At 48.2% G+C, this 25567-nt stretch overlaps 1 protein-coding gene across 1 annotated transcript in view; it reads right to left on the bottom strand.

Moving 5' to 3' along the window:
* Positions 1 to 25567, bottom strand: part of XPO5 (exportin 5) — a 579115-nt gene that overhangs the window by 63779 nt on the left and 489769 nt on the right. Inside the window, exon 27 of the mRNA XM_069236247.1 lies at positions 1499 to 1558. Within this exon, the coding sequence (XP_069092348.1) occupies positions 1499 to 1558 (60 nt within the window). The remainder of the gene's footprint in view (positions 1 to 1498; positions 1559 to 25567) is intronic.

The raw sequence follows: 25567 nt of genomic DNA, 5'->3' as shown, positions 1-25567 counted from the left end.
TCCATAGGTACCATACAAGGAATGTAGTGTATGGGATCTTCTTTGTGACACTGAAACATCAAGCGGTTCAGGATGCGGGTCGAAACAACTGCAGCCTTGGTTGACTCAGAGGTCCGAGGGCACAATGGGCACCTCATTCTCCTGCATCGATGGAGTCTGCATTGGATTCAATTCTCTGGGACATGGAGGCAGACTCGAGACAGGAGCCAAGGAAGGACAAGCGGTGTTTTTGGAGGATTCAATTGTTGCAGACTGTGAAACAGAGGTCGGTATTGCAGATGGATGGCCTCTCAGCTCCTTGAGGCCCGTCTGGCCCTTGGGTTCATTGACCTGCAGTCACTGCAGGCCTTAGAGTCACAGTTAGACCACAAGCAAATCTGCTCTATCACAGACATATGCTTGAAACAGTTTCTACAAAGTTTAAACCCTGTAGTTTTGGAAGATGACCTGTCCCTTGCACACAGATTTACAATTTTTTGAGGTAAAGGCGATTGTGGAAGAGACCATAAGCCGCTCCAGATCTAAGGCTGGTGGCACTGAAAGGAACTGACGCCAGCATTGGAGAGAGGCCCCAATATAGGCTCTGCACATCACTTCCAGAATGGAACAGTCAGCGGGGAGATGCACAGTTACATAACAGCGTACGGAGGTTCTGCTAAAAAAGCTTCTGCACCCAGCACCAGAGGAAGCCACTTACTTCAAAAGAATTGGCATCAATACTCCCTTGAAGGCTGCTTTTTCAGCCGGGTCGACAACAGTCTTGGGAACAACCAGCTGTAGGATAAGATAGGACTCAGAAGATGCTGGAAGCAAATGACTGATGCCCTTACGACTTCTCACCAGACTGAGTTGTGGGATGGGGCTGAGTCCTGCATGGCTTTCCTACTTATGGAGCAACTTCCACGTACCAGGAAGACATTAAATAGGATTGGTACTTTGCACAGGACACCTCTCGTGACTTAGAACATGATTTGGACAACAACATCCTACTGTACTTGGCAATAAAGTTTTACATCCCTAATCACCTCCAGAAGCATGAGGGCAAACTTGTCACACTTCTTCAAGTAGTGAGATGAGTCAAAAGCACATTGAGTGGGTTGGTGACTGATATCTGCTTCCTGCAGTCATGTATGGCCTGAATCTATCAGGAGAGAGAACTTCCCTGGCACACTGAGAAAAGATTGATGTAGCCAGTAAGGGACTGACAAGCTGAGAGCAGAGCTTCATGTCGAAGGATGCGGAAAGGATGTGGAATTGACATCAGGGAGCTAGGGTGGTTTTTATATGCAGCTCCAATGTCACTTCTAGGGCAGTACGAAATTAGAACATAGCCACATGGTGCCACCTTGCATTGAGCAGGAGCATTGCTGAATAGTTCTCTGGATCCAGTCTGGCAATATTCTAAACAAGAGGAATCTGCAATTAGAATCATCCATCAGAATTATATTTGTAGGCCTGCTATAGATACTTTAATTTTGAAAACAGAAATTTTACTTACCATCACCTTCAGCGGTACCAACACTGGTGTCTGTCCCTTTCTTGGACACACAGCAAGCAACTGAAAATCAAGAAGAATGTCACATGTAGGAAAGGACTGGGAATTATCTATCACAACATGCACAGGGACAGAATTAAAAGCCTAATATAAGACACTGATGAGACAACAGAAAACGTGTTAATAAACATTTTTTTCAAACATGGCTTGATTACTAAATTAGCGAATTTCTCAGCATGTCATTTCTTTTTACCAAAATTTAAGATTATTAGTTTAACACTTCACGGATGTTAAATACCAAAGATCATTACCAACAAATATAAAATGAGAATCTCAGAAGGTAATCTCATAATGTGCCAGTCAGCTTTTCCGGTAAAGAAAACAGGGGAAGAGGGAATGATAAAGGAGAAAAACATATTGCTAAAAACCAGGGATATCAGGTTTCCATTAGATTAGTCATCAAAGCATGATGCAAACTCACAATCATTGGATGTTCACAGATCAAGGCAAATATACTGCTTATATAATCAAAATGCAATGTCTATCTTCCTGCATTTACCGTTTGTCACCAGAATCAACTCTGCAATGAGTTAAGGAACAAAATCACCTCCACTTGGGTGAAGTCTGTCACATCACCACCATGTGTCACATCATAGCAGTCTTCCATAGGAGGGGTGGGGTGTCAGTCATATATAGCCCACCACCGTCATGCATCAATTTAAGATTCTTTCACCTGCCTGCACCGAAGACATCCATCAAATGTGTCAGTATACAGATCTCGAATTGAAATCTCTTTAATATGGAGAAAAGGAATCCATTCCTAAGAACATGGAGGAGGGTCGATCAGCAAAGTGCCTCTCCCGCCAGAACAGACTACCCAGACAGCAGTGCTTTGTCAATGTGTGAAGTGGCACCCACGTCGAATGGCAGATGACCAAAACAGGTTCTATGCACACCAGTGCGGTGGTAGCAGCCTTGGCCTGGAAACAGTTTGCAGGCCTTTCAGAAGCTACTTCTTGGAAAAGCCATAGCAGATCTTTATCCAAAGGGAAATACATCTGGAGATGGTTGTTTCTGCACTAGTTACTCCTTTTTTCTCTCAGAAAACCCTACAGGGACCATATTGTCAACCTGATCTCTTCTAGATCTAAATGATGGTGTCTGTAGGAAAGTTCCTCTTTTTGGCATGGTTACCCCCACTGGTACATGATGGGATTTCAACTGAAAGTGCACTGGGTTCCTGCTAAGCAGGTCTGCAGTACCAGATCTCTTTTCCAAATCTGTTTAATAGTTTCCCCAACTGGCACATCCTTTAGAACCCTCTTTAAGTCCCTAGTAAATGGCACCATTGGTACCTAGGCCCTGAGGTGCTAACGCGGGTCCCTAAGGGCTGCAGCACAAATTGTGCCACCCTAAGGGACCCCTCATCAAGCAAATGCCATTCTGCCACTGCAGATGTGTCTTGGTACAGACAAAAGTGAAAACACAACATGTCACACATCCCTGCGTGCCATGCCCTCTACCACTGCTTGTAATATGTAAGTCACCACTACAGCAGTGTGCTTAATATTACACATGAGGACATACCTGCATGAGCAGATATGCCCCTGTGCTGGTCAGTTCCATTACTGCCAGTGCAAGTGCCAGAGAAGCCATTTTAAACCACGTACTTGACATTGGTGAAAATGAGTTTCCCCGCTAGATGATGGCTCCACTAGAAATAGGAATGTTTGTTATCAAACAATTAGTATTGGTAAACCGACACTGATTCCAGTGATGGGTTTATCAACACATGCACCCAGAGGGCACCTTACAGGTGCCCCCTGAAAACCTACCAGTCTCTGGTGTGCTTGCTGACTGGTTTCTGCCAGCCTGCCACCCTAGACAGTGTTCTGACCTCATAGGATGAGAGCCTTCTGCTCTAAGGAGGCCCGGAACAAAGACCTGTCCAGGAAGAGGGTGTAACACCCCCTCCCACAGGGTGGCCTATTGATTAGCCTTCCTAAGGCGGCAAGCCTCAAAGGGCTGCTGCCTTTGAAATGCAAATCTGGATCCCCCTCACAGGAGAAGAAGCCGAATCCCTTGTCCAGAAGCCGTTTTTGGCATCCGGACAGGTGGTAAAATTAGCTAGTCAGGTAGGCGTGCCACCGTCAGGCTAGTACCACCTCTAAGGTGGGCTAATCCGAGGTGAATATGATTTTTCAGAGGTAGCCATCTTTATGATGTGTACCTAGGAATTCTGAAAGAGCGTTAATTCCACTTCCCACATGAAGTGGTCATATAGGGAGCGTAGTGACCCCAAAAATCAGCAGACCATTGGCTACTACCCCCCTAATGACCCTGTATTCAGTATTTAGGGGAGCCTCTGGCAGTTGAGTCAGACCCTGACAACCTAAGAGATCAAGGACACAGGGGAGCTGCGAAACCAGAGAGGTTCGAAAAAGCAGCTGACCTGGTACCAACCCCGCAGCCTGTCTGCATCCACTGTCGAAAACTGCACCAAAGTCAACTTGTTCTGCAGCTGTTGGCTCCAGAAACCTGGGAGGACTGCCTGCCATTGGTAAATGCTCAAGACCTCCTGTGAACAGCACACCTGTTCCCCTACAAACTCCAAAGAAAGGACTCTTAGGCCTCCGGATCTGCCAAAACCTGACAACCGAAGCCACCACTGCACTCGCCACCTCCTGCCCGAGTTGAAGTGGACCACAAGTGTCAACAAGGTCCCCCAACCCTCCAGAGTCTGAGTCCATCATGGTTTCACCCCTTCTGGACTCCCCGATGACTGCAGCCTCTGCACACAGACCCCTGTACTGTGACTGCTCCAGTAAGGAAAACCAGACACCTAAAGACAACTCTGCACCTGTTGTCCCTGGGATGTGGAGAAGGACAAAAGGTGTCTCCCTGTACCAGAGCATTGTGAGGCCTGAGCCCTGCTGTTGGTTCAGCCTGACTGGCTTCCTAGCCAAAGGCTTTTTCCACAGAGATCGATCTACATTGACACGTTTTGTGCTCCCAACGGCGTTTTGCACCTGGCTGCCCTTGGTGTTGTACTGCTGGTGCTGCCTTGGGTCTTGCCCATCACTCACCTTAACTCCTGGAGATTGGGCCTGTAAGTCGCTGTACTCTACCTGTTTGCAGAACTTGTTGTTCCTCCCATAGGATTACATTGCACAACTCAGAAACTGCACTAGCGTCCACTTTTTAAAGTAAAAAGAATTTATATTTAAAAACGTACTTATCCGAACAATTTTTCTCTGATGCCTAAACATACATAAAGATCCTTGCTCTTTTAATAAACTTAATGTGGATCTCCTTTATGAGTCGTGCATCTCATTTATCGACTATTGTGTGTATATGTAGATGTCTTGCACTCCTCTGTGTTAAGCCTGAGGCTACTTGACTACACTGCCCCCTAACAGAGCACTTTGGGATTACATAGAAAGCCCCTATCCACTCATAAGGGAACCCCTGGACTCTTCACACAGTATATCTAGTTATTGATTGTATCACTTAAAAAGCCAGCTTCCTACAGTGTCTTTCTTACTCCTTGAATGGATACAGGGGAGCAAAGAACGCCAACAGGGTGAAGGACTGTCCGATATAGAACAATGTTGACTTCAATTTCTTGGGAGGACTAATGCCTAAATCCTTAACACTAGCTTGTCAGAGAGAAAGTGGTGTTAAGCTGCTGGACAGAATACTAGCAGCTAATTCATGGGGTGAGCTGGCATGATCTCAAGGTGTAGGAAAGTGCCACTGTTGGCATGGTTACCCCCACACTTTTTGCCTAGTGTTGATGCAAACTTTGATTGAAAGTGTGCTGGGATCCTGCTAACCAGGCCCCCGCACCAGTGTTCTTTCCCAAAAACAGTATCTTTGTTTCCACAATTGGCACATCCCAGGCACACAGTTAAGTCCCTTGTAAAAGGTACTCATGGTGCCAAGGGCCCTGTGGCCAGGGAAGGTCCACAAAGGCTGCAGCATGTATTATGCCACCGAGGGGACCCCTCATGAAACATATGAACACTTCCTTGCAGCTTGTGTGCTGGTGGGGAGAAAAAGGCAAAGTCGACATGGCACACCTCTCAGGGTGCCATGCCCACAATCCACTGCCTGTGGCATAGGTAAGTCACTTCTCTAGCCGGCCTTACAGCCCTAATGCAGGGTGCACTATACCACAGGTGAGGGTATAGCTGCATGAGTAATATGCATCTACAGTGTCGACGTCCATTCTTAGACATTGTAAGTACAGTGTGGCCATATTAAGTATATGGTCTGGGAGTTTGCCATTACGAACTCCACAGCTCCATAATGGCTTCACTGAATACTGGGAAGTTTGGTATCACACTTGGATTTATTGAAAAATGCACACAGAGGGCATCTTAGAGATGCCCCCTGTATGTTAGCCAAGCTGCTAGTGTAGGACTGACCAGTATGTGCTAGCCTGCCACTTTCAGACAACTTTCTGACTACTTGGGGTGAGTGCCTTTGTGCACTCTGTGGTCAGAAACAAAGCCTGTCCTGGATGGATGTGCTTCACACCTCCCCCCTACAGGAACTGTAACACTCGTCGGTGAGCCTCAAAGGCTCAACCCTCGGATTACAGTGCCCCATGGCACGCCAGCTAGTGGAGCTGCCCGTCCTAGATAAAGTCCTACTTTTGGATGCAAGTACGGCAGGAAAATTAGGGAAAACAGGGTGGAGTGACCACCCCTAAGGTGTCCCGAGCTGAGGTGACCCCCTCCCTGCAGAATCCTCCATCTTTGTTTTGGAAGACAGGGACCAATAGGATTAGGGTTGTGCCCCCCTCCCCAAAGGGAGTGGACACAAGAAGGGTGTAGCCACCCTCAGGGACAATAGCCATTGGCTACTGCCCTCTGACTCTTAAAAGGCCCCTAAATCTAGGATTTAAGGGCCTCCCTGAACCCAAGTCGTTAGATTCCTGGTGATCTAACAAGAAGGACAGCTAAGCTGAAACACCAGCAGAGAAGAAGGAAGACGACAACTGATTTGGCCCCAGCACTACTGGCCTGTCTCCTGCTTCAAGAACCTGCAAAAGAACAGTGACTCATCCAGCAGGACCAGCAACCTCTGCCAAGCTCCAGAGGACCGCCCTGCACCCAAAAGGACCAAAAACTTCAGTGGACAGCGGCACTGTCCAAGGAGAAACCAACAACCAAGGACTCCCACCTCACTCCGAATGAAGTCCTAACCACTTTGCCCCCTACGCCCAGTGTCCAGGTGGCCCAACCAGCTAGAGACGATCCCCAGGTGATTCTGAACAAGTGCTCACCCTGGGTTAACCCCTCCACGATGATGCCTGCAGAGGGAATCCTGAAGACCCCGCCGACCGCAAAAGCTCCGGATGAAGATATCCGACACCAAAGGACCCACTGCACCCGTAGCCCTCAGGCCTTAGAGAAACCGACACCCGGTGCAGCCCCATTCAGCAGGTGGCCGTGCTCCCATTCCAACTGGTGGTGTGGTCGAGACGCCCCCTGGACCTCGCCTGAAGCTTCTGAGTGTCAACCAGGGTCCCCTCATAGACAATCATTGGAGACCGGACATCTTGTTTGCACCCTGCACCTGCCCGCCACAGTGCAGCTGAAGGTGTAACCTTGGTGCCTACTTGTGCAGCCCCCCAGTGCTCCTCTAAACCCTCCCAGGTCTGCCCTCCTAAGTCGCCGGTACCTACCTGCCTGCAGGTCTGAAACCGAGTGCCCCCAATCTCCGTAGGAGCCCAGGTTAATTTTGTCTACAGTTTGACCTCTGAACACGACCGGCCTAGTGTTGCTGGTGGTGGGCGTTTGGGGTTAATTTGAACACCAACTTGTGGACTTCCTAACTGCCGGAGACTGGAACTGAGATTGTTGTACTTACCTGTAAAACACTCTAACTTTTCTTCCCCCCCAGGACCTGTTTCTGAAAATTGCAGCGTCCATTTTCAAAACAGATTACTGCCAATAATTCAAGAACTGTATAACATATCGATTTCGAACAAAGTATTGTTGATATATGTGTGAAATACAAATCTATTGAAGTACTTACCTGCAACGTGAATCTTGTGGTTCTAAAAAAAAACAAAAAAAAAACAAAGAAAATAAATTTTTGCTATACAAAATCATTGGTCTGGAGTTAAGTCATTGAGTGCGTGCTTCTATTGTCTGTGTGTGTACAACAAATGCTTTGCACTACCCTCTGATAAGCCTAACTGCTTGACTACCTTCCCACAAAAGAGCATTAGTATTATCTACTTTAGCCTCTGTTAAGCCTCTGGGGGACCCCTGGAGTCTGTGCATACTATTTCCCATTTTGACATAGTATATACAGAGCCAGCTTTCTACACAAGGTTAGTAAACTAAAAGCAGAGATGTTGTCACTCAATCTACAAACATGGAGGTGTAAGTTGTGCAGGCTCAAGTGCAAGACCCTGCCCTACTGTCACGACAGAAGGTCCCCTTTCTCAAGGAGGCAGCTGCATCGGAGGAGAGATGCTCATCGTCATAAGTTCTGGACACCATACTATCCTGGCCGATTCCGGAGCCACCAGGATGGCTCGAGTTCAGTTGTTCCTTATCTTCAGAACTTGGGGCAGAATAGGAAAAGGCGGGAAGGAGTATATGAATTCTGAGCTCTATTCCAGCTGAAAGGGAGGTAGAATCGCCTTGGGAGCTCAAACATGCAAAAGCTTGGATAGTACACATTCTTAACGAACAAATTACTTACCTTCATAACTCCTTATCTAGTAGAAACAATATCTAGTTTCAGATTCCTTACCTTAGAATTTCCCCAAGCGTCAGTCTGGACCCAGGGATTTTTCTCAAGCTGTACCCCTGCGCACTGTTAGGTGGCATCGATTGGCTTCACGTCCATCGTCATCTGCGCCAGATAGGCACCACCCCAGTGCTCTGATGTCAATTTCTTTCCATGACTTGAAAGGGAAGTCCCTGTCCCTATAATGAAAATGTCACTTACCCAGTGTACATCTGTTCGTGGCATTAGTCGCTGCAGATTCACATGTTGTGCATAGCCCGCCATCTGGTGTTGGGTCGGAGTGTTACAAGTTGTTTTTCTTCGAAGAAGTCTTTCGAGTCATGAGACCGAGGGACTCCTCCTCTTTTGCTTCCATTGCGCATGGGCGTCGACTCCATCTTCGATTGTTTTCCCCGCAGAGGGTGAGGTAGGAGTTGTGTGTGTTAGTAATAGTGCCCATGCAATGGAGTGAATAAGTATGTACCAATTAAGGTTTAAGTAATATATTTACAAATGTACAAAGTTGAAGATAACTTCCAAACGGCTACAGGCTCCCGGGGAGGCGGGTGGGCACATGTGAATCTGCAGCGACTAATGCCACAAACAGATGTACACTGGGTAAGTGACATTTTCAGTTCGATGGCATGTGTAGCTGCAGATACACTTGTTGTGCATAGACTAGTAAGCAGTTATCTCCCCAAAAGCGGTGGCTCAGCCTGTAGGAGTGGAAGTAGTCTGAAATAAAGTTCTTAGTACGGCTTGACCTACTGTGGCTTGTTGTGCAGATAGCACGTCTACACAGTAGTGCTTAGTAAATGTGTGAGGCGTAGACCATGTGGCTGCCTTACATATCTCGTTCATTGGAATATTCCCTAGGAAGGCCATGCTAGCGCCTTTCTTTCGGGTTGAGTGTGCCCTTGGTGTAATGGGCAGCTCTCTTTTTGCTTTAAGGTAGCAGATTTGGATGCACATAACTATCCATCCGGCTATACCCTGTTTTGATATTGGGTTTCCTGTATGAGGTTTTTGGAATGCAATAAACAGTTGTTTTGTTTTTCTGATTTCTTTTGTTCTGTCAATGTAGTACATTAGTGCTCTTCTGATGTCTAATGTATGTAGTGCCCTTTCAGCTACCGAGTCTGGCTGTGGGAAGTACACTGGTAGTTCTACCGTTTGATTTAAGTGGAACGGTGAAATAACCTTTGGTAGAAATTTAGGATTGGTTCTTAGGACTACCTTATTTTTGTGTATTTGGATATAAGGTTCTTGTATTGTAAACGCCTGAATTTCACTTACTCTTCTTAGAGATGTGATGGCGATGAGAAATGCAACTTTCCAGGTTAGGAATTGTATTTCGCAAGAATGCATGGGTTCAAAAGGTGGACCCATGAGTCTTGTTAAGACGATGTTGAGGTTCCATGAAGGAACGGGTGGTGTCCTTGGTGGTATAATTCTTTTGAGGCCTTCCATAAACGCTTTAATGACAGGTATCCTAAATAGTGAAGTTGAATGGGTAATCTGCAGGTATGAAGATATTGCTGCGAGGTGTATTTTAATGGAAGAGAAGGCTAGGTTCGATTTTTGTAAGTGTAGTAAGTAACCCACTGCATCCTTTGGAGATGCGTGTAATGGTTGAATTTGATTATTATGGCAGTAGCAAACAAACCTTTTCCATTTGCTTGCATAGCAGTGTCTAGTGGATGGTCTTCTAGCTTGCTTTATGACTTCCATACATTCTTGGGTGAGGTTTAAGTGTCCGAATTCTAGGATTTCAGGAGCCAGATTGCTAGATTCAGCGATGCTGGGTTTGGATGCCTGATCTGTTTGTGTTGTGTTAACAGATCTGGCCTGTTGGGTAACTTGACGTGGGGTACTCCTGATAGGTCTAGCAGTGTTGTGTACCAAGGTTGCCTTGCCCATGTTGGTGCTATCAGTATGAGTTTGAGTTTGTTTTGACTCAATTTGTTTACTAGACATGGAACGAGAGGGAGAGGGGGAAAAGCGTACGCAAATATCCCTGACCAGTTCATCCATAGGGCATTGCCTTGAGACTGCCTGTGTGGGTATCTGGATGCGAAGTTTTGGCATTTTGCGTTCTCCTTCGTTGCAAATAAGTCTATTTGAGGTGTTCCCCACATTTTGAAGTAAGTGTTTAGAATTTGGGGGTGAATTTCCCATTCGTGGACCTGTTGGTGATCTCGAGAGAGATTGTCTGCAAGTTGATTCTGGATCCCTGGAATAAACTGTGCTATTAGGCGAATGTGGTTGTGAATTGCCCATTGCCATATTTTTTGTGCCAGGAGGCACAGCTGTGTCGAGTGTGTCCCCCCGTTTGTTTAGATAATACATTGTTGTCATGTTGTCTGTTTTGACAAGAATGTACTTGTGGGTTATGATGGGTTGGAATGCTTTTAACGCTAGGAAAACTGCTAGCAGTTCGAGGTGATTTATATGCAGCTTTGTTTGATGTACGTCCCATTGTCCTTGGATGCTGTGTTGATTGAGGTGTGCTCCCCACCCTGTCATGGAAGCATCTGTTGTTATCACGTATTGTGGCACTGGGTCTTGGAAAGGCCGCCCTTTGTTTAAATTTATACTGTTCCACCATAGAAGCGAGATGTATGTTTGGCGGTCTATCAACACCAGATCTAGAAGGTGACCCTGTGCTTGTGACCATTGTGATGCTAGGCACTGTTGTAAGGGCCTCATGTGCAGTCTTGCGTTCGGGACAATGGCTATGCATGAGGACATCGTGCCTAGGAGTTGTAATACCATCTTTGCCTGTATTTTTTGTGTTGGATACATGGTTTGTATAACTTTTAGGAAATTTTGAACCCTTTGTGGACTTGGAGTGGCTATTCCCCTTGTTGTGTCTATTGTTGCTCCTAGGTATTGCTGTACTTTGCACGGCAGAATGTGTGATTTTGCATAGTTGACGGAAAAACCGAGTTTGTAGAGGGTTTGTATGACCTGATCTGTGTGGTGTGAACACTTTGTCAGTGAGTTGGTCTTGATTAGCCAATCGTCTAGATACGGGAATACGTGTATTTGCTGCCTTCTGATGTGTGCAGCTACTACTGCTAGGCATTTTGTAAAGACTCTTGGTGCGGTTGTTATACCGAACGGCAATACTTTGAATTGGTAATGTATTCCTTTGAATACGAACCTTAGGTATTTCCTGTGCGAGGGATGTACCGGTATGTGGAAATACGCGTCTTTGAGATCTAAGGTGGTCATGTAGTCTTGTTGCTTTAGCAATGGTAACACTTCTTGTAGCGTGACCATGTGAAAGTGTTCTGATTTGATGTAGGTGTTTAGTGTTCTGAGATCTAGGATTGGTCTCAGTGTTTTGTCCTTTTTTGGTATTAGAAAGTACAGTGAGTAAACTCCTGTGTTTATTTGTGTACCTGGTACCAGTTCTATTGCGTTCTTTTGCAGTAATGCTTGAACTTCTATTTCCAGAAGGTCTGAATGCTGTTTTGATATATTCTGTGTTTTTGGTGGTATATTTGGAGGGATTTTGAGAAATTCTATGCAATAACCATGTTGGATAATTGCTAAGACCCAAGTGTCTGTTGTTATTTCCTCCCAAGATTGGTAAAACTGACTTATTCTTCCCCCCACTGGTGTTGTGTGGAGGGGATGAGTGACCTGTGAGTAACTGTTTGGTTGCAGGTGTTTTTGGGCTTTGAAATTTTCCCCTGTTTCTAGGGAACTGTCCTCCTCTGTACTGGCCCCGAAAGCCTCCCCTTTGGTACTGTCCCTGGTAGGTAGACGGTGTTGAATGTGAGGTACTGGCTTGGGTGGCCTGACCCCGAAACCCCCCTCTGAAGGTTGTTTTGCGGAAGGTCCCGAAAGTGCCTCTGCCCTGCGGGGAATAGAGTGCGCCCATGGCCTTGGCAGTGTCAGTGTCCTTTTTTAGCTTCTCAATTGCCGTGTCCACTTCAGGTCCAAACAATTGTTGCTCATTGAATGGCATATTGAGCACCGCTTGCTGTATCTCCGGTTTAAAGCCAGATGTTCATAACCACGCGTGCCTTCTTATGGTTACTGCTGTGTTAATTGTTCTTGCAGCTGTGTCCGCTGCATCCATAGAGGAGCGTATTTGGTTATTGGAGATGTTTTGTCCCTCCTCAACCACCTGTTTCGCCCTTTTTTGTAAATCCTTGGGTAGATGCTCGATGAGGTGCTGCATCTCGTCCCAATGGGCTCTATCATATCGCGCTAGGAGCGCTTGAGAGTTAGCGGTGCGCCACTGGTTTGCAGCTTGTACTGCAACCCTTTTTCCGGCTGCGTCGAACTTGCGGCTTTCTTTATCCGGAGGTGGTGCATCGCCTGATGTGTGAGAGTTGGCTCTCTTGCGAGCTGCCCCTACTACAACCGAATCTGGTGGCAGTTGTGAGGTGATGAAAGCAGGGTCTGTGGGCGGTGCTTTATATTTCTTTTCCACCCTTGGTGTTATTGCTCTACTCTTGACAGGCTCTTTGAAGATTTGCTTTGCGTGCCTTAGCATTCCTGGGAGCATAGGCAGGCTCTGGTAGGTGCTATGGGTGGAGGAGAGGGTGTTAAAAAGGAAGTCATCCTCGACAGGTTCCGAGTGTAGCGACACGTTATGGAACTCTGCTGCCCTAGCTACCACCTGTGAATACGCTGTGCTGTCCTCTGGTGGTGAGGGCTTGGTAGGATACGCCTCCGGACTGTTGTCGGACACTGGGGCGTCGTATAGGTCCCAAGCGTCCTGGTCATCTTGGCTCATGGTGGTGTGAGCCGGTGAGTGTGACGGAGTCTGTGCCGGTGATATGTAAGTTACAGGTGGAGGAGAGGGTGGCGGAGTTACCTTCTTCACCACTTTTGTTTGTGGTGCTTGTTCCTGTGTTTGGAACTCAAGTCTCCTTTTTCTCCTAATAGGGGGAAGGGTGCTGATCTTCCCTGTTCCACTCTGTATGAAGATCCGCTTTTGAGTGTGGTCTACTTCAGTGGACTGTAACTCTTCCTCGAATCTATGTTTGCGCAATTGAGAGGACAGTGATTGCTCCTCTGAATATGAGCTGGTAGTTGGCTCGGTTGCCGGTCGTTTCGGCACCGAAACTATGTCCTTACTCGTTTTCGGCTCCGAGGCGACTTTTCTCTTTTTCGGAGTCGAGACTTCTCGGCGTCGATCCTCCTCGGTGCTGCTGTCTCTGCGTCGAGCTGCTTCGGCTCCGCTGTCTCGGCGTCGATCTTTGTCGGCAGCACTTTCTCGGTCCCGAGATTGCTGCGTGCCTGTGTCTCGACCCGAGTCGGACGATCTCTGCACTAGTTTGGCCTTTTTCGGTGCCGATGGGCGGTCACCGACTTTATGGGTTGAGCCATGGCCTGTTGGCAGTGGCGTCCCCTGGGCCTTGTCTGTTTTCTTGTGTGCTGGCTTCGACGTCTTACTCACTGTTTCGTGGACGTCGAATTCCTCCGAGTCCGATTCATGGATAGAGAAGGCTTCCTCTTCTTCTCCTTGTTCCTCGAACTCTCGGTGTCCTGTCGGCGTGGACGCCATCTGTAATCTTCTGGCTCGCCGGTCACGGAGCGTTTTTCGGGATCGAAACGCACAACAGGCCTCACAAGTTTCTTCCTTGTGCTCGGGCGACAGGCACAGGTTACAGACCAAATGTTGGTCTGTATATGGGTATTTGTTGTGGCATTTAGGGCAGAATCGGAATGGGGTCCGTTCCATCAGCCTCGATGTTACACGCGGTCGGGCCGACCAGGCCCCGACGGGGGATCGAAATTACCCCGAAGGGCTACCGGAGCTCTTCACGATTTGATTCGGTGTCGATTCTATCTAACCCGATCCCGAACGCAACAATACCGACGTAATTTTCCGAGTTTTTAACTATCTTTCCGTTCCGAAACCCGGAGCGAAAAGGAACACGTCCGAACCCGATGGCAGAAAGAAAACAATCGAAGATGGAGTCGACGCCCATGCGCAATGGAAGCAAAAGAGGAGGAGTCCCTCGGTCTCGTGACTCGAAAGACTTCTTCGAAGAAAAACAACTTGTAACACTCCGACCCAACACCAGATGGCGGGCTATGCACAACATGTGTATCTGCAGCTACACATGCCATCGAACATCAGTTTACAGAACAGGGAGGATAAGAGCGTCGGTATGGAATCTGCAACTGGATATTGTCTCTACCAGATAAGGTGTCACCAAAGGTAAATAGCTTGTAGATCTGATAGAGACTTCTGGTTACAAACTCCTTAAAATGAATACCCAAGCAATACCATCCCCAGGGGTGGGTCTGCAAACTAAGATCACACCAGAAAGTCATGCAGAACCAAACGGGAATAGTGGCCATCCCAACATACCTGACTATTTAGACAAGAGTGTTTGGTAAACATGTGCAAGGATACTCACTGTAGGAAGCTGGCCTGGAGTGTGGTGGGTACCTAAGGTACTTACACCTTTATACCAGGTCCAGGTATCCCTAATAGTGTAATCTAGACAGTGTGTAGAAGCCAGGGTCTGTAGAGGTAGCTGTGGATGAGCAGCCAAGGCTTATCTAGGAGACATGGAAAGCTCATGCAATAACACTGTAGTCACCCAGCACTTAGAATACATGAAAGAAAACACTCAGTGTTACAAAAATAAAGGTACTTTATTTTAGTGACATAATTATGAAAAAGTACTAGAGAGGCAACCCTCTAATAGGAGGTAAGTAACACACTAGATATGTACACTAGTAATCGGAAATAGGCATAGAAATCAATAGAAAACAGTGCAAATAGAAATAGGCAATAGTGACCCTAGGGGGACCCCAAACCATATACTAAAATGGAATGCGAATGCAGGACCCCCACCTAGGTAAGTGGAATGTGTAGAGGGAAGCTGGGGGTACTAGAAAACCCCAAAAGGTAAGTACCACAGTGACCCCACAGCGACCAGGAAGAAAGGAATAAGTTACTGGATTTCCCCCAAACCACTCAAAAGAAGAGAATGCAAACAAATTTGCGAGAAACCAGCGGTGGATTCCTGAAGAGGAAGACCTGTGGAAGAAGAGGACCAGGTTCAGAAGTCACAGAAGAGTCCGGTGGGGGCAGGAGCCCCTACCCATCTGTCTGTGGTTGCAGAAGTTGGTCGACGGTAGGACGAAGATGGTCAGGAATGCAGGCCTGGAACAGGTGAAGAGTTCCTGGAGGATGCAGTCGACGTCCCACGCCGGATGGAAGATTGCAGTCGGTCAGTGGGTGGAAAAGCCACCAGCAAGCCTTGGCAAAGGCAGAAGTTGCGGTGAAGCAGAAGTGGAGCTGCTGGAGACCTGCAAGGTCAAGGAGGACTCAACCCACAGGTGGAGTAATAGGGGGACCTTCAGCAAGGCAGAGAGTCCAAAGAAGAGGGAGCCCCCACAGGAGACCCACTGGAAGAGGAACCAGTAGTCACAGAGGAGCCCATGCAGCAGAACTGGAGAAGGGCCCCACGCCACAGGAGAAGCACAAAAAGGGCTGTGCATCATAGAAAGGAGTGCTGAGGGGTTGGGGCTACATGGTGCCTGAAGATCCGTTGGAGGAGATGACAGCAAACGTGCAAGAGAGGTGGTGCACGGCGGTACTGTCCTGTGTGGGAAGCCAAGGGTATACCTCCACCAAAGTTGGCAGTTGGCAGAGAGGACCAAGAGGAGTACTCCGGACTACCACCTGTGATATGTAAGATCCAAGCAGCTCAGGATTAGAGGTGATCCACACAGCTGGTAGTCGTTGCAGTTGGTGCCTGCCGATGCAGGGCTAGGACTCCTTCACTCCAAGGGAGATTCCTTCTTCCTTCTCATTCAGATTGAAGACTTGCCACCCTCAGAGGATGCACAGTCGGGGAAAAGTTGCAGAAGCTGTGGAAACAATGTTGCAAGCGGAGTCTTCATCGTGGATGCAGATTGCCAGTTGCAGGAGGGTCCAGTCGAGGTTCTAGTGGCTAGAAGCCAAAGTAGAGGTTGCAGGAGTCCTGCTGGAATCTTGCAAGCAGAATCTGAGGACCCACCGAAGAGAGAGACACTAAATAGCCCTGTAAGGAGGACTGATCACGGATCATGGATAGACACGTAACCACCTATCAGGATGGGGCTCTGACGTCACCTGTCTGACCTGGCCACTCAGATGCTCCCAGAGGTCCCTGCCAACGTTGGATTCAAGATGGCAGAACCGAGGGACCCTCAGGAGGAGCTCTAGGCACCATCCCTGGGGTGGTGATGGACAGGGGAGTAGTCACTCCCCTTTCCATTCTCCAGTTTCACGCCAGAGGACGGACTGGAGGTCCCTGAACCGGTGTAGACTGGTTTATGCACAGAGGGCACCAAATGTGCCCTTCAAAGCATACCAGTGGCTTGGGGAGGCTACCCCTCTCAAGCCAAAGAATGAAAATGTCACTTACCCAGTGTACATCTGTTCGTGGCATCAGTCGCTGTAGATTCGCATGTTTTGCATAGCTCGCCATCTGGTGTTGGGTCGGAGTGTTACAAGTTGTTTTTCTTCGAAGAAGTCTTTCGAGTCACGGGACCGAGTGACTCCTCCTTTTGTCTCCATTGCGCATGGGCGTCGACTCCATCTTCGATTGTTTTTCCCCGCAGAGGGTGAGGTAGGAGTTGTATTGTAGAAATAGTGGCCATGCAATGGAGTGACTAAGTATGTACCTATTTAAGGTTAAAATAATATATATACAAATAGTTGAAGGTACCTTCCGAACTGCTACAGGCTCCCGGGGAGGCGGGTGGGCACATGCGAATCTACAGCGACTGATGCCACGAACAGATGTACACTGGGTGTAAGGAAATGCCTCCTTGGCATGGTTGCCCCCTGACTTTTTGCCTTTGCTGATGCTATGTTTACAATTGAAAGTGTGCTGAGGCCTGCTAACCAGGCCCCAGCACCAGTGTTCTTTCCCTAACCTGTACTTTTGTATCCACAATTGGCAGACCCTGGCATCCAGATAAGTCCCTTGTAACTGGTACTTCTAGTACCAAGGGCCCTGATGCCAAGGAAGGTCTCTAAGGGCTGCAGCATGTCTTATGCCACCCTGGAGACCTCTCACTCAGCACAGACACACTGCTTACCAGCTTGTGTGTGCTAGTGAGAACAAAACGAGTAAGTCGACATGGCACTCCCCTCAGGGTGCCATGCCAGCCTCTCACTGCCTATGCAAGTATAGGTCAGTCACCCCTCTAGCAGGCCTTACAGCCCTAAGGCAGGGTGCACTATACCATAGGTGAGGGTACCAGTGCATGAGCATGGTACCCCTACAGTGTCTAAACAAAACCTTAGACATTGTAAGTGCAGGGTAGCCATAAGAGTATATGGTCTGGGAGTTTGTCAAACACGAACTCCACAGCACCATAATGGCTACACTGAAAACTGGGAAGTTTGGTATCAAACTTCTCAGCACAATAAATGCACACTAATGCCAGTGTACATTTTATTGCAAAATACACCCCAGAGGGCACCTTAGAGGTGCCCCCTGAAACTTAACCGACTGTCTGTGTAGGCTAACTAGTTCCAGCAGCCTGCCACACTAGAGACATGTTGCTGGCCCCATGGGGAGAGTGCCTTTGTCACTCTGAGGCCAGTAACAAAGCCTGCACTGGGTGGAGATGCTAACACCTCCCCCAGGCAGGAGCTGTAACACCTGGCGGTGAGCCTCAAAGGCTCACCCCTTTGTCACAGCCCAGCAGGGCACTCCAGCTTAGTGGAGTTGCCCGCCCCCTCCGGCCACGGCCCCCACTTTTGGCGGCAAGGCTGGAGGGAACAAAGAAAGCAACAAGGAGGAGTCACTGGCCAGTCAGGACAGCCCCTAAGGTGTCCTGAGCTGAAGTGACTAACTTTTAGAAATCCTCCATCTTGCAGATGGAGGATTCCCCCAATAGGGTTAGGATTGTGACCCCCTCCCCTTGGGAGGAGGCACAAAGAGGGTGTACCCACCCTCAGGGCTAGTAGCCATTGGCTACTAACCCCCCAGACCTAAACACGCCCTTAAATTTAGTATTTAAGGGCTACCCTGAACCCTAGAAAATTAGATTCCTGCAACTACAAGAAGAAGGACTGCCTAGCTGAAAACCCCTGCAGAGGAAGACCAGAAGACGACAACTGCCTTGGCTCCAGAAACTCACCGGCCTGTCTCCTGCCTTCCAAAGATCCTGCTCCAGCGACGCCTTCCAAAGGGACCAGCGACCTCGACATCCTCTGAGGACTGCCCCTGCTTCGAAAAGACAAGAAACTCCCGAGGACAGCGGACCTGCTCCAAGAAAGGCTGCAACTTTGTTTCCAGCAGCTTTGAAAGAACCCTGCAAGCTCCCCGCAAGAAGCGTGAGACTTGCAACACTGCACCCGGCGACCCCGACTCGGCTGGTGGAGATCCAACACCTCAGGAGGGACCCCAGGACTACTCTGATACTGTGAGTACCAAAACCTGTCCCCCCTGAGCCCCCACAGCGCCGCCTGCAGAGGGAATCCCGAGGCTTCCCCTGACCGCGACTCTTTGAATCCAAAGTCCCGACGCCTGGGAGAGACCCTGCACCCGCAGCCCCCAGGACCTGAGGGACCGGACTTTCACTGGAGAAGTGACCCCCAGGAGTCCCTCTCCCTTGCCCAAGTGGAGGTTTCCCCGAGGAATCCCCCCCTTGCCTGCCTGCAGCGCTGAAGAGATCCCGAGATCTCTCATAGACTAACATTGTGAACCCGACGCCTGTACCTACACTGCACCCGGCCGCCCCCGTGCTGCTGAGGGTGAAATTTCTGTGTGGGCTTGTGTCCCCCCCGGTGCCCTACAAAACCCCCCTGGTCTGCCCTCCGAAGACGCGGGTACTTACCTGCAAGCAGACCGGAACCGGGGCGCCCCCTTCTCTCCATTCTAGCCTATGTGTTTTGGGCACCACTTTGAACTCTGCACCTGACCGGCCCTGAGCTGCTGGTGTGGTGACTTTGGGGTTGCTCTGAACCCCCAACGGTGGGCTACCTTGGACCAAGAACTGAACCCTGTAAGTGTCTTACTTACCTGGTAAAACTAACAAAAACTTACCTCACCCAGGAACTGTGAAAATTGCACTGTGTCCACTTTTAAAGTAGCTATTTGTCAATAACTTGAAAAGTATACATGCAATTGAAATGATTCAAAGTTCCTAATGTACTTACCTGCAATACCTTTCAAACAAGATATTACATGTTAAATTTGAACCTGTGGTTCTTAAAATAAAGATATTTTTCTATAACAAAACCTATTGGCTGGGTTTGTCTCTGAGTGTGTGTACCTCATTTATTGTCTATGTGTATGTACAACAAATGCTTAACACTACTCCTTGGATAAGCCTACTGCTCGACCACGCTACCACAAAATAGAGCATTAGTATTATCTCTTTTTACCACTATTTTACCTCTAAGGGGAACCCTTGGACTCTGTGCATGCTATTCCTTACTTTGAAATAGCACATACAGAGCCAACTTCCTACATTGGTGGATCAGCGGTGGGGTACAAGACTTTGCATTTGCTGGACTACTCAGCCAATACCTGATCACACGACAAATTCCAAAATTGTCATTAGAAATTGATTTTTGCAATTTGAAAAGTTTTCTAAATTCTTAAAAGACCTGCTAGGGCCTTGTGTTAGATCCTGTTTAGCATTTCTTTTAGAGTTTAAAAGTTTGTAAAAGTTTGAATTAGATTCTAGAACCAGTTGTAGATTCCTAAAAAGTATTCCAACTTTTAGAAGCAAAATGTCTAGCACAGATGTGACTGTGGTGGAACTCGACACCACACCTTACCTCCATCTTAAGATGAGGGAGCTAAGGTCACTCTGTAAAATAAAGAAAATAACAATGGGCCCCAAACCTACCAAAATACAGCTCCAGGAGCTTTTGGCAGAGTTTGAAAAGGCCAACCCCTCTGAGGGTGGCAACTCAGAGGAAGAGGATAGTGACTTGGAGGAAAATTCCCCCCTACCAATCCTATCTAGGGAGAACAGGGTCCCTCAAACCCTGACTCCAAAAATAATAGTCCGAGATGCTGGTTCCCTCACAGGAGAGACCAACACCTCTGAAATCACTGAGGATAGCCCCAGTGAAGAGGACATCCAGTTAGCCAGGATGGCCAAAAGATTGGCTTTGGAAAGACAGATCCTAGCCATAGAGAGGGAAAGACAAGAGATGGGCCTAGGACCCATCAATGGTGGCAGCAACATAAATAGGGTCAGAGATTCTCCTGACATGTTGAAAATCCCTAAAGGGATTGTAACTAAATATGAAGATGGTGATGACATCACCAAATGGTTCATAGCTTTTGAGAGGGCTTGTGTAACCAGAAAAGTGAACAAATCTCACTGGGGTGCTCTCCTTTGGGAAATGTTCACAGGAAAGTGTAGGGATAGACTCCTCACACTCTCTGGACAAGATGCAGAATCTTATGACCTCATGAAGGGTACCCTGATTGAGGGCTTTGGATTCTCCACTGAGGAGTATAGGATTAGATTCAGGGGGGCTCAAAAATCCTCGAGCCAGACCTGGGTTGACTTTGTAGACTACTCAGTGAAAACACTAGATGGTTGGATTCAAGGCAGTGGTGTAAGTAATTATGATGGGCTGTACAATTTATTTGTGAAAGAACACCTGTTAAGTAATTGTTTCAATGATAAACTGCATCAGCATCTGGTAGACCTAGGACCAATTCCTCCCCAAGAATTGGGAAAGAAGGCGGACCATTGGGTCAAGACAAGGGTGTCCAAGACTTCAACAGGGGGTGACCAAAAGAAAGGGGTCACAAAGACTCCCCAGGGGAAGGGTGATGAGACAACCAAAACTAAAAATAGTAAAGAGTCTTCTACAGGCCCCCAAAAACCTGCACAGGAGGGTGGGCCCAGAGCCTCTTCACAAAACAATGGGTACAAGGGTAAAAACTTTGATCCCAAAAAGGCCTGGTGTCATAGCTGTAAACAGCATGGACACCAAACTGGAGACAAGGCCTGTCCCAAGAAAGGTTCCACTCCAAACTCCCATCCAGGTAACACTGGTATGGCTAGTCTCCAAGTGGGATCAACAGTGTGCCCAGAGCAAATCAGGGTCCACACTGAAGCTACTCTAGTTTCTGAGGGTGGGGTGGATTTAGCCACACTAGCTGTCTGGCCGCCTAACATGCAAAAATACAGACAGCAACTCTTAATTAATGGGACTAGAATAGAGGGCCTGAGGGATACAGGTGCCAGTGTCACCATGGTGACAGAGAAACTGGTTTCCCCTGGCCAATACCTGACTGGAAAAACTTACACAGTCACCAACGCTGACAATCAGAGAAAAGTACATCCCATGGCAATGGTTACTTTAGAATGGGGAGGGGTCAATGGCCTGAAACAGGTGGTGGTCTCCTCAAATATCCCAGTGGACTGTCTGCTTGGAAATGACCTGGAGTCCTCAGCATGGGCTGAGGTAGAACTAAAAACCCATGCAGCAATGCTGGGTATCCCTGAACTGGTGTGTGTGAAAACAAGAGCACAGTGCAAGGCACAGGGTGAAAAAGTAGAGCTGGAGTCTGGAAAAATGGCCCAGCCTACCAAGAGAACAGGAAAGTCAGTTGGGAAACCAACTGCAACACAGCAAAAGAAAGGGAACCTCTCTTCTCAGGAAGGAGTTCTGCCCTCTGAGGGAACTGAGCCTTTGGAGCTTGAACCTTATCAGGTTGAGCTCTTAGGCCCAGGGGGACCCTCAAGGGAGGAGCTGTGTAAGGGACAAGAAACCTGTCCCTCTCTTGAAGGCCTTAGGCAGCAAGCTGCTGAAGAGTCCAAAGGCAAGAAAAATGGAACACATAGGGTCTATTGGGAAGATGGACTCCTGTACACTGAGGCCAGAGACCCCAAACCTGGTGCCACTAGGAGAGTGGTAGTGCCTCAGCTGTTCAGAGAGTTCATCCTAACATTGGCCCATGACATTCCCCTTGCTGGACATTTGGGACAAACCAAGACGTGGGAGAGGCTAGTCAACCACTTCTACTGGCCCAATATGTCCAACATGGTTAAGGAGTTTTGCCTCTCCTGCCCCACCTGTCAAGCCAGTGGTAAGACAGGTGGGCATCCAAAGGCCCCCCTCATTCCACTTCCAGTGGTGGGGGTTCCCTTTGAAAGAGTGGGTGTGGACATAGTTGGTCCACTAGAACCTCCCACAGCCTCAGGAAATATGTATATCCTGGTAGTAGTGGATCATGCTACCAGGTATCCTGAAGCTATTCCCCTTAGGTCGACTACTGCCCCTGCAGTAGCCAAGGCCCTCATTGGTATCTTTACCAGAGTGGGTTTCCCTAAGGAGGTGGTGTCTGACAGAGGTACCAACTTCATGTCAGCATACCTAAAACACATGTGGAATGAGTGTGGAGTGACTTACAAATTCACTACACCATACCATCCACAAACTAATGGCTTAGTTGAGAGATTCAACAAGACATTAAAGGGCATGATCATGGGGCTCCCAGAAAAACTCAAAAGGAGATGGGATGTCCTCTTGCCATGTCTGCTTTTCGCTTACAGAGAGGTGCCACAGAAGGGAGTAGGATTCTCACCCTTTGAACTTCTGTTTGGTCATCCTGTAAGGGGACCACTTGCTCTTGTTAAAGAAGGCTGGGAGAGACCTCTTCATGAGCCTAAACAAGACATAGTGGACTATGTACTTGGCCTTCGCTCTAGAATGGCAGAGTACATGGAAAAGGCAACCAAAAACCTTGAGGCCAGCCAACAGCTCCAGAAGTTTTGGTATGACCAAAAGGCTGCACTGGTTGAGTTCCAACCAGGGCAGAAAGTCTGGGTTCTGGAGCCTGTGGCTCCCAGGGCACTCCAGGACAAATGGAGTGGCCCTTACCCAGTGCTAGAAAGGAAGAGTCAGGTCACCTACCTGGTGGACCTGGGCACAAGCAGGAGCCCCAAGAGGGTGATCCATGTGAACCGCCTTAAGCTCTTCCATGACAGGGCTGATGTAAATCTGTTGATGGTAACAGATGAGGATCAGGAGGCAGAGAGTGAACCTCTCCCTGATCTTCTGTCATCAGACCCAAAAGATGGCTCAGTAGATGGAGTGATCTACTCAGACACCCTCTCTGGCCAACAGCAAGCTGATTGTAGGAGAGTCCTACAACAGTTTCCTGAACTCTTCTCCTTAACCCCTGGTCAGACACCCCTGTGTACCCATGATGTGGACACAGGAGACAGCATGCCTGTCAAGAACAAAATCTTTAGACAGTCTGACCATGTTAAGGAAAGCATCAAGGTGGAAGTCCACAAGATGCTGGAATTGGGAGTAATTGAGCGCTCTGACAGCCCCTGGGCTAGCCCAGTGGTCTTAGTCCCCAAACCTCACACCAAAGATGGAAAGAAAGAGATGAGGTTTTGTGTGGATTACAGAGGGCTCAATTCTGTCACCAAGACAGATGCTCATCCAATTCCTAGAGCTGATGAGCTCATAGATAAATTAGGTGCTGCCAAATTCCTAAGTACCTTTGACTTGACAGCAGGGTACTGGCAAATAAAAATGGCACCTGGAGCAAAAGAGAAAACAGCATTCTCCACACCTGATGGGCATTATCAGTTTACTGTTATGCCCTTTGGTTTAAAGAATGCCCCTGCCACCTTCCAAAGGTTGGTGAATCAAGTCCTTGCTGGCTTGGAGTCCTTTAGCACAGCTTATCTTGATGATATTGCTGTCTTTAGCTCCACCTGGCAGGATCACCTGGTCCACCTGAAGAAGGTTTTGAAGGCTCTGCAATCTGCAGGCCTCTCTATCAAGGCATCCAAATGCCAGATAGGGCAGGGAACTGTGGTTTACTTGGGCCACCTTGTAGGTGGAGGCCAAGTTCAGCCACTCCAACCCAAGATCCAGACTATTCTGGACTGGGTAGCTCCAAAAACCCAGACTCAAGTCAGGGCATTCCTTGGCTTGACTGGGTATTACAGGAGGTTTGTGAAGGGATATGGATCCATTGTGACAGCCCTCACTGAACTCACCTCCAAGAAAATGCCCAAGAAAGTGAACTAGACTGTGGAATGCCAACAGGCCTTTGACACCCTGAAACAGGCAATGTGCTCAGCACCAGTTCTAAAAGCTCCAGATTATTCTAAGCAGTTCATTGTGCAGACTGATGCCTCTGAACATGGGATAGGGGCAGTTTTGTCCCAAACAAATGATGATGGCCTTGACCAGCCTGTTGCTTTTATTAGCAGGAGGTTACTTCCCCAGGGAGCAGCGTTGGAGTGCCATTGAGAGGGAGGCCTTTGCTGTGGTTTGGTCCCTGAAGAAGCTGAGACCATACCTCTTTGGGACTCACTTCCTAGTTCAAACTGACCACAGACCTCTCAAATGGCTGATGCAAATGAAAGGTGAAAATCCTAAACTGTTGAGGTGGTCCATCTCCCTACAGGGAATGGACTTTATAGTGGAACACAGACCTGGGACTGCCCATGCCAATGCAGATGGCCTTTCCAGGTTCTTCCACTTAGAAAATGAAGACTCTCTTGGGAAAGGTTAGTCTCATCCTCTTTCGTTTGGGGGGGGGGGGTTGTGTAAGGAAATGCCTCCTTGGCATGGTTGCCCCCTGACTTTTTGCCTTTGCTGATGCTATGTTTACAATTGAAAGTGTGCTGAGGCCTGCTAACCAGGCCCCAGCACCAGTGTTCTTTCCCTAACCTGTACTTTTGTATCCACAATTGGCAGACCCTGGCATCCAGATAAGTCCCTTGTAACTGGTACTTCTAGTACCAAGGGCCCTGATGCCAAGGAAGGTCTCTAAGGGCTGCAGCATGTCTTATGCCACCCTGGAGACCTCTCACTCAGCACAGACACACTGCTTACCAGCTTGTGTGTGCTAGTGAGAACAAAACGAGTAAGTCGACATGGCACTCCCCTCAGGGTGCCATGCCAGCCTCTCACTGCCTATGCAAGTATAGGTCAGTCACCCCTCTAGCAGGCCTTACAGCCCTAAGGCAGGGTGCACTATACCATAGGTGAGGGTACCAGTGCATGAGCATGGTACCCCTACAGTGTCTAAACAAAACCTTAGACATTGTAAGTGCAGGGTAGCCATAAGAGTATATGGTCTGGGAGTTTGTCAAACACGAACTCCACAGCACCATAATGGCTACACTGAAAACTGGGAAGTTTGGTATCAAACTTCTCAGCACAATAAATGCACACTGATGCCAGTGTACATTTTATTGCAAAATACACCCCAGAGGGCACCTTAGAGGTGCCCCCTGAAACTTAACCGACTGTCTGTGTAGGCTGACTAGTTCCAGCAGCCTGCCACACTAGAGACATGTTGCTGGCCCCATGGGGAGAGTGCC

Source organism: Pleurodeles waltl, chromosome 5 (genome assembly GCF_031143425.1).
Source record: "Pleurodeles waltl isolate 20211129_DDA chromosome 5, aPleWal1.hap1.20221129, whole genome shotgun sequence".
Lineage (NCBI taxonomy): Eukaryota > Metazoa > Chordata > Amphibia > Caudata > Salamandridae > Pleurodeles > Pleurodeles waltl.
This window is presented reverse-complemented; position numbering and strand designations above follow the sequence as displayed.